We start from the raw sequence: 10,205 nt of genomic DNA on the forward strand, positions 1-10,205 counted from the left end.
TTTTCTAAACCAAGTTTGTGCCCGTTAGCGATAAACAAGCGAACACAATACATTTCCCTTCACTGAGGCTAATGGCAGGTCCAAAGGAAAAAAATAGTTAGGATGAAATGATGAAATACTCCCACCCTGGTGCCACTACTTCAATCAAATTTGGAGTGTTACACCTGCATATTGTAATTGGGCCATTGGTGATCTAAAGGGTCCAATCTCACTTAAATTCTGCTGATATGGCTTCAAGGCCTGATTCTCTTCCTCAGTCTGGCCAGTTATTGATGAAGGAGTACAAGTTATTCCACTGAAGTACTGGTTTGTTTTAGTATAAGTGAGGACTATGGAGTTAAGCCAAGAATTTATGATAATTGTTTACGTTTTCTGTTTTGTTTGACTTAGTGGCAGGTGTGATATGTAGTATATAGGACAACTTTCACTGGAAAATATTATATGCAAAATAATGACAGAATGCTTATGAACAATGTCAAAAGAAACTGAAATCTTCTATTGAAAGTAGTAATGAGTAGAACTGAGTAAATTTAGGAATGACAAGCAATGGACTTCTAAATTTCCTAGAAGTTAGAATGTGATGAGTGTGGCAGAAAAACAATGTGACACTTGCTCAGTGTTTTGATGTGGTGCATTGGAAAGATATGCTAAAGTATCAATGCTATGCATTCAATAAGTAAACCTGAGCTAGTGCTCTTGCTATAAAAAGTTTTATTTTCCTTACAGAAGATTGCACCAACAATTTGAAAGTTACAAAGAGCAAGTACGAAAAATAGGTGAGGAATCCCGCCGTTACCAAGGAGAACACAAAGATGATGCCCCGACGTGTGGAATCTGTCACAAAACTAAGTTTGCCGATGGTTGTGGCCATTTATGCTCCTACTGCCGGACAAAGTTTTGTGCCAGATGTGGAGGCCGTGTTTCCCTGCGATCAAACAATGTAAGTTTTCTATTGCATGTAAACAAAGCACAGTTAATTCCATTTCTGGAGCATACTTTGTTTGATGTGCACTTTTCTATCTCCATAAACTGGCTTTCCTTATCCCCTTGTATTTCCTCACTTTGTCAATTTTTAATGTTTCTTCTCCATTTCCTCAATCCATATTGTTTGTACATGTGTGTGAAATCTTATTAACAAAATATAGACAATATATTCTGATTTATACCATCTTAACAGCTTTCTGTAGTCTTATGTAACAGCTAATTAATAATATTGGTAAAAGTGGTGTTACTTGCTTGCACTGGATAACATCCAGTGTTAGTAGTACTTAGAGTCGTCTTCATTTCTATATGTCTCCTGTACATAGGATTAACATTGGAAGCCTTTTGTAAATGAGTCATTTATGGGTTCTTTGGACAATCCTGTGACCTTCCAATCTGACTTCTGTAGCTAAACAATTTCAGTGATTTTTTTAGAGCACTGAAAATGCACATCTAATTCTGAAAGTGCTATTTGCACTATTCTGCTAAAGGTTATGTAGCACAAAAGTAAGTAAGGAAAAGTTATTTGTGTGTGTTTGGATCTCAATTCTGAAACAAAACCAGAATGAGATTCAGGAATTAACATCCAGTTAGCAGCTCATTGTATAGGAAAGCACAGATTGTATTCAAATGCTACAACATCCAATGGGGAATTTGTATTTCCTCCAGTAATGACTGGGGTCAGGGAGCCAATTTGCTTCTGGTAACAGCTCTTGGATATGGGTGTTCTCTATAGGAGAAAAAAACTTCCACACTTCAGAGGCTACAACTGGAGACAGCTGGTCTTCAGTGCATTCTCGTATGTGGAAGCTTCCCTTTTGGACCAGACCAAGCCGCCTGCACTCTCTGCTCCTCAGTTGCTGGTGATTTGGCCAGTCCTCTTCTGCAATGGGCAGTGGAAGCAAGCAGGGGAATGTGTGAAGGCGAAAGTCTGCATGTCAGTGTTGCACGCACATCGAAGTTCTGCCATTTGTTGTCATAATTATTGATGTATCTCCAGGTTTAGTCTATAAATAGTTGGCCAAATGATTGCTGAACATACCATTGAATTCAGCGGTTAAATCAAGATGGCTGGCCAGGTGCATTTAGCTGGAGTATGTGTGTATTTCTGCTGTGAAAGAGAGAGAAAACCCTAAGCCCAGAAGTACATAAAATATTTGCCTGAATCACAGTAGTATCATTGTGCCCATGAATTTCTTTTCTGTATCTAAATTAAAGCTCTAGCAACTTTACTCCAATAAATTATAAATTGGAATGACTTTTCACTGCATTCAGACCACATACAAACTGAACAGTCTACATTCTGCACCAGACTGTTAGGATGCTCCTTGTCCCGTGTGACTTCTGCAGGCTGCTGTGTTTTAAGAGGACATCTGGAAGGCTTGCCTTGCTTACTCCTGGGTATGCTGAAAATGGCCTTTTTCAGGCCTGGCCGGCACACCTGGCCTTTGACCCTTCTCACACATGGAGGGTGCTCCCCTCAGGCACTTCCCATTTTGCATGGTGGCCTGGAGCGGAAACGTTTCCACAGCCCTGCTGTAGCGCATTAGCGCCTCTAGATGATACGTGATGGTGTCACTGATCTGTAGGACCCATGCAGGTGATGCGGTGCAATTGCCCACGTCCCTGTAACACACGGGGACAGTGCGCTAGAGGAGCAGGGACAACATTCTTGTTCCACATGTGGTTTTATTGTGCCAGTGGTTTTATGTTGCTTTTACTTTTTATTTTTTATGTTGCTTTTATTTGATGTGCTTACTGTCCTTGTTTTATCAGTATCTCATATTTTATGTTTTTAATGTGTGTGGTGCTCAAAGAACCTTGGTTACTGGTTAGTTTGCAATGTAAGTCAATAAATCAATAAACCAATATTTATTTATTTCTATGCAGCCCCACAGCCAAAGCTTTCTGGGTGGTTAAAATATAATAGTATTGCCACTACATGAAAACATGATCACTTTTAGTTCATGGCATTATGAAAGGTTACATCTACGCAGGCACCATCTTTCTCTGAAGTGGCACTGGCCTACTGCATCACCCTTTAAGGCCTAGGCTCTCCTCAGCAGGCTTCCGCAGGATCAGAGCCCCCAGCTTGGGCCTCACTGGCATTAAGGAGGACAGGAATGGTGTAGCTCCATGCTAGAAAATAAGGCACATGGCCCTCCTAATACATAGTGAAAGGATTTCCCATAGTCCTTTGTGATGATGAAGAGGCTTCAGAGGCATCTTTGATTAGGAGGTGTGCCTATCAGATGTCTCTAAAAGCACCAGAACTAGTTAGGTGCAACTTTGGGGAATTTGTATAGTGATGCAATGCAAGTGACCAACATAGAAAGAACAAAGGCAGGCAGTTTAGGCCAACGGAGCCTCCCAGTTGTTGACTCTGGACCAGAAATTCTGGACCAGAAATTAAAATGTCCTGAAAATAAGGATTGCCAATTAACATACCTGCAATGACCTTTTTATGGTGTGCTCTTACAAATGTCCACAACTCAGTCCTATTGATCTTTGAATCTCTGGACAGGAAGGCAGATATGTCAGGTTAAGCAGGATGGGGGGAGAGTTTTGAGATGTGGGGTGAGTGACCCTCTGCCATCTGGCCCTGACAGCCAAGGGATGCCCACAGAGCCCACACTATGAAGTCATCTAGAACCCAACCAATGCTGGCTGTGCCTCCAGCAAGTTCGAGGCAGGCTTTGCTGCGCATGGGCTTTGTTTGGCTGGGGATCGGTCCAGCACAGATCAGGTGCACTGATGGAGGCAGGTGCTGGAGGACCACTCCAGCGTCTGTATCAACGGTGTCTGCTTGGTTGCACTGTGATGTAGGCAAAGCAGTGCAACATCCTGGCCTGTGCTGGGATGTCTTCCCCACAGTGTGTCCTCCCTAGTGGGGAAGGCACATTCTGGGTAAAGCTGAGGACAGCCTACTACTTCACCTGTGTCACATCTGCTGAAAGAAGAGCTCATGGGATGGATAGGAAACCTTGCAGGCTGTATCAGACCCACAGGCTGAAAGTCCACGTCCCTGCATTTATTTATTTAGAAGCTAAGGAAAGGCTTGCAGTCAGCACCAGTGAAGGTCCAGGACAAATGGTAGCATAAAGATAGGCATCACACTTACATTTGGGAGTTGGGCCTATTGGGACTACAGTATCTGGCTAGTCCTATGTCAGACAAGGGACTGGGACTATTTGTCTTAGCATTGTCCCTGTGTGACATTGTGCTGACAGAAAGCCCACCAAATCCAATCATACCTTCTTTAAAATAGCATGCAGTCCTAGGTCCTTTGAAAGTCACTGGCTGGGACCCAACGCCACTCCCTGCTCAGTCAGTGAAATGTGCTTCCATGGAAGCACGTGTGAATTGCCCATTTTCTCATTGTCCTCGTGCCATGACAAGCCTATTTCTGAGGGTTCTTGACTTTGAGGATCAGCTTTTTGAGTATCAGGATACAGCAGGAAGAATGCTAAGAAAAGTCTCAGTGACATGGTGGCTTTTTATATGGAGCTTTTGATTTCCAGCTGAGCTATCAGAACTGGAGAGCTGAATCCTTACGTATCTGTTCCACTGTACTTTTTTATTTTCTACTAAAAACCCTTCAAGTATCTGTGATTGTGTGTGTATTTGTAAAAGTTAGGTAGATTAACAATGGAGTAATTCCAAAATAAATTTCATGCAAAAATGGCTTCTGCTTTCATCAATGGCTGTGATGTTAAATAAATACCAAGAGCGGCATTTTGAAATTCTTAAGAAAAAGGAAAACAGAGGTGTGACTAGTATAAAGCTTATGAATTGTCCTTAAAATTATGGCCAAACGGAATAAGGAAAAGTTTGTGCAACATAATAAGCCAGGATGGGTGAGTTACTGTTTGTTTGTTTGCAATAAGCCAGGGTGGATGGGTTGTTGTGAGAACAACCTATGGTGTGCCTGACAAATGATTAGGCTCATTGTGGATTGTGATTCCCCTCCTTCCCCCTTCATCCACCAGCTGGCATCCCAGGGGACTTTGCAACTCCAGACAGTCTTGGTTAGGAGCCATTATGGGATCCTATTGCTTTCCCCTTCTTTTTTTCCATTTTTCCCCAGGAACTGTATCATTTTTCAGTCTCTGGCAGCCACTGATAGCTCTTCCAAAGTGCACAAGCAACCCCTCCAAAGTGTCCAGTGGTTTATGTCATTCCCCCTTTAATGAGTGCAAAGTTTCATTTTGTTGTGGCTGTACTTGTGCAATTCTAGAGATGCTTGTGTGGGCATTTCCACAGGGAAGCTTCACCTTGGTATTGTCCGGGGGGTACCTGCTGTCAGAATGCAGCAGTTGCCAAACAAGAACATGGACCCAGAGAGGATCTCAATCTTTTGTTTTGACAGCTGTAAAAATTCTAGCTGTGAATTCAAAGCTAAGATGGAATAGAGATTTTCTCTCACCCTTGGCACTGTGATCCTCGAAGGAATATGTGTTTTCCGATAGGTCCTAGTGCCCCTAAGCTTTTCACTGTCCTGATACACTAGATGCTCAGAAAGATGGAAAATTGAAGCCTACTTATTTTTAGTGGAGCACAGAGGATTTACAGCTAGCTGGTCTTTATTTTATTTTATTTTATTTCATTTCATTTCATTTCATTTCATTTTATATTTATTTATAACTTATACGATCAGTCATTAAAAATCTCATGATGGTTTGCATGGAAAATAAGTAAAGGAAAACAGGCTGACTTATTGAGAAAAACATGTCACCCTGATGAAGATGGTCTGGGTTCGGTTGACACAGCAATGGCTGGTTGCTCATGGTAGGTTATTGCGTCGTGTGAACCAGGCCTAAAATTCTGAGCCTGTAGATCCAGTAGCTTTCCTTATTGCCAAGCATATTGTCAGCATCCTTTTTTTGTTCAGAGCACATCTCACAAGTCTTACACCACTCACATCTCTGTTTTTCTAACTGGGAATTTTCATTGCATTTCCAAACTAGTACCATGGTATCCATTTAAGATTGCAGCTGCTGATGAAGGCAGAGGATGAAAAGTTTAGCACTAAATATGTTTTGAAATTAATTTGCCATTAGTCTGTGTTTCTTATATATCGTGACTCTATGCATGTGGTTTTGCAAGTATTTTAATTTCAAATCTTATGTTTACAAAAATGCTAGAATTATATTATTTATATCTGCCTATTAATGCGTTTCCTCCTTTTTCTTTTTTCTCTTTCCTCTATATTTTTCTTCTTTCTCTGCTTCCCTGGATGCTTTCCTAAAGGAGGACAAAGTGGTTAGAATCCATGTTTCTTCATATTATTATTATTATTATTAATAATGTTACTAAACATTTTTGAAACTAATTAATGTGAAATGTTTGACTGTTTTTTTTTAGTTATTCAGTGGAAACAAACTAGTTACATTCTCATATTGTTTGCAGCTGGTAATATCCAAATATTAAACTAAGGATTTAAGTATCAAAAATAAAAAAATAGGGAAGCTAAACAGTTTTTCTATTGTAGCTTTAATGGCAGGTCAACCAAAAACCATACAGAATATACATTTGAAGGAAGAAAGCTACTATAATTTCATTACATGGAAAAGCAATGCAATAAATTGATATATTGACTGACAGGGAATAGTGGTCAGTTAGTTTTGTGTGGATTTGAGGTATATCTGAGTTAATTTCTTTACTCTCTGTTATATGATTTACATTTTATGAAAATCAAGTATATGGATATTAAAATTATTAGTTCATGGATGTTATTTTTATTGTGTATTTTCTGGTATATATTATAAGGCTATTTTTTAAAAGAAAGACTGTATATGAATCTCTAAGTTCACTCTGTAAACATTACATGCATGCTGATTTTTAAAAATCTGTTTCCAATATGCATGCATTTGACTGGAAAAATCATATTTAAAATGTTAAGAGAATACTAAAATGTCAAAGAAGTTGAGTTTGTACTCTAGACCAATTCTAGGTTACGGCTCCTATAATCCTTCACTATTGGTGATACTGGCTAGGTCTTAATGGGAGTTACAGTCTAACATCTGGAGTGTACAGTATAGGTTGCCACTGCTTTAGAATATATTAACATTTCCCTGAGACCACAGATTGTAGGAGAATATGGTGAACAAGCTTTTTTCAGGCATCTGGACTTTCTTTACTCATAGTTTCACCCAGGAGTCCCCGACAAATGCCCAAAGAACGTAAGGTTTTGTCACAAAGGTCTGCATCACCTCTCTTGCATTAAAATATTTAGATACTGATCAAGTAACATTGTACTTTTCTGTTGGATAATCTGATTCAGTCAGCATAGCAATTTGTCTCAGATTATGAGGGTGTTATACTTGAGAGCTTCCAGATGTTTTTGCCTACATCTCCCAAGAGTTCTAGCCAGCATAGCTAACAGTGAGGGTCCATGGGAGCTGTAGTCCAAAACACCCGAAGAGTCGCAAGTACACTTCCTGGATCAGAAAATAGTATATTAATAATCTTAGCAATATGTATTGGGCAAACATAGAAACTGGCAGTTAACCTATGCATGATAGTGACTCTTCCTGTATAAAATGCATCTTGGCAGTTAAAGATGAAATATTTTTGGATTACTCAGGTATTTGAATTTGAAACATGAAAAAAATACAAAAGTGTAACTTGGGGTACTGTCCTAAGCATGCATATCAGAAAGTAATTCCTATTGCATTTGGTACAATTTATCATTTAGGTAAACATGCTTAAGATTGGGTTGCCAGTGAAACAGAATTAATAGAGTGCTTTGTCAAAAGCAACCAGTAGGAAACAAGCTCAGCTAGAACCAGGATCCAAATGACTGTATGGGGATTTCTGCCAGAACAGAAGTTCAGCCTTATCAGCAGAGCTTTGGGGCCTTTTCCTTCTAGAATGCAGCCTCTGGCCATAATAAAACATTACCAAATCTTGGCAGAACTTTAGAAATTGTTCTGAATGGAGCACAAGTTATGGTGGTGGAGTAAGGGGAACAGGGTGGAAATAGAATCCCACTGTAAGAGAAAAATGCATGTGTTGCTCCACTAAGGTATCCTAGTCAACATACTTTGCTATCTGCAAGGAGTTAATAACCACTGGTGATAATTTTTCAGATGAAATTAAATTTAGTTTGTATGGAACCCTGATTCAGCTAGCAATCAAAACGGGTCTGCTTTTTCATTTTTCCACCAGTCTTCTTCCTTTACATTTGGCAATTATATTTGACTAATCCAGATCAGGTAGGTGTCATCACTGAAAACCTCTTGTCAAACCACTAATTTCTAGCAAAATGTGCTATTTGACACTATTTAGTACAGAACTCCCCAAATGTTCAATGTAGTTTTGATGTCTTGAGAGGCGGTATTCAGTTACAGGGCCTCCTGAGAAACTACCATAGGAGCTGTGTTTGACATGGGATTTCAGATGAAAGCATCCAAGAAAAAAAAAGAACCCTCCCCCACAAATTCAAATGCCAAATGATTATCATCTTATCCCCCCTACAGTCAATGTCTTAATTCTCAAGATCAGCAACAGACCCTTGTCATTGATCAGTTCTTTTCTCTGGAAAACACAAACTTGCATAGTGAGAAGTGCAACGTTTAAAAGGGAAACTGCATAGTAAGCACCTTTTTGGATTTGATCAAGTATCTCATTTGTTTCTAAATGTGTTTAGCTTCATACACTGCACAGACGCAGTGGTGAAGCAAAGCATACAGTTGGTCAGACTTTCAGTTGTACACCACTATGGCATACATGCACCTTTTGCTAGCCAAATGGCTTTGGAGGGCGGTTTTCTTGCTTGGTTGATTTGGCAAAACTGGGCCATATAACTAAAGACAGTGAAAGGTACTACAGAGAGTCAATTTGATCTTTAGTAAACTATCTGTACTTTGTGCAGATGATATAGCATGATGAGATCAGAGAAATTCTGCATTGAGCTTGTGTACTAACAAGTATTTCATCCTTCAGTCTATATGAAGAAGAGCCACTTCTCTCTCCTTGAAAAAAGAAAAAAAAGGCTTTGTATATCTTACATGCTTGTGCATGACATTTGCAAGCATATGATATAGATGAATAAATGGAGGAGGAGTTGAGTTTTTCAATTACTCTTGCTTGCTAGAAATTTTAGAGTGAGGCATTTCTTTTTAGACAATGAAAACTAACAAATAGCAGAATAATTTCTAGCAAACAAAGTGATGAATAGGAATGGATGTAATCTTTCTCTCTCTTTTCTGTTACAAAGAACTTTAATCCTCATCCAGGATTAAAACTGTGTATTTTTAGCACCACTGTGTCCTAGATAAAAGATACTTTGCTGAGTGCATTTTATACATGTCTTTATAGTATCTAGAAACATTCGTTTTGTGCTGTGGTTTTTTGTTGATCTATATCTTTGTGTTGCATTTATCTAAAATATTTTATTAGTTCCAGGTTTTACAGATAGTCAAACAAATACTAAGAAAGGCTGTAGGAAAAGCTTTGATGCTTCCAGGCTTTGCTTTAAAAAAATCCATTCAAGGATTGGACTTGGCAGTCATATCTTCTCTTAGATTTATGAAATGTTAACAAACTGTATATTTGGGCAATGGTTTATATTGCATATTCCTGACAGCAATAGTAAAAGAAAGATAGACTTACATCAGGCCAGTAGTGGTTTAAAAATGAATAATAGCCTACCTTCAGAGGAATGGACATATCTTGGTTGTAGAGCTTATGCTTTGTTTGCCAAAACATACCAAGTTCAATCTCTGGTATGTGTGAATGAGCCCTTATTCAAAAGCCTAGAGAAATACTGACCATCAGTGTAAACAATACAGTGTAGAGAACACTCACGGAAAAGCAGTTTCCTATATTCCTAGCTCTCCAGGGTAACTCAATTGTGACTCATGTTTGTTGGGGGCTCAGTAAACTGGGGATTCGTGTTTCATCTCTGATCAAGACTGCAAAAACAAGGATACTTGCATGGGACATAGTTGGTGTTAAGCTGTGCTCAGATCACTAGTTTTGAAGGCTTGGTGTAAGCTCTGTAGGCCTGTTTCTTGATGTATGTTGTGTTTCTTTTCTAACATATGTGCACTTCAACTTAGTAGCTCAGCTGTCTCTCCTGTGTCTGTTTTTCTATTTGTTTTTGGACATTTTAACTTAGTGTACAATTGTGTTATCAAGACCAACATCATGTATAGTCAGTGATAATCCCACAACAACACCAATTCAGGCCCCATACAATGAAACCTGCACAGCAAGAC

At 39.2% G+C, this 10,205-nt stretch overlaps 1 protein-coding gene across 1 annotated transcript in view; it reads left to right on the forward strand.

Moving 5' to 3' along the window:
• LOC123019010 (regulating synaptic membrane exocytosis protein 1-like) overlaps positions 1 to 6,285 on the forward strand; it is an 85,485-nt gene extending 79,200 nt beyond the window's left edge. Inside the window, exons 2-3 of the mRNA XM_044421447.1 lie at positions 727 to 940; positions 6,232 to 6,285. Of these exons, the coding sequence (XP_044277382.1) occupies positions 727 to 940; positions 6,232 to 6,285 (268 nt within the window). The remainder of the gene's footprint in view (positions 1 to 726; positions 941 to 6,231) is intronic.
• The last annotated feature ends 3,920 nt before the right edge of the window (positions 6,286 to 10,205 follow it).

This window comes from Varanus komodoensis, unplaced genomic scaffold (assembly GCF_004798865.1).
Source record: "Varanus komodoensis strain SLA01 unplaced genomic scaffold, ASM479886v1 scaffold12, whole genome shotgun sequence".
Classification (NCBI taxonomy): domain Eukaryota; kingdom Metazoa; phylum Chordata; class Lepidosauria; order Squamata; family Varanidae; genus Varanus; species Varanus komodoensis.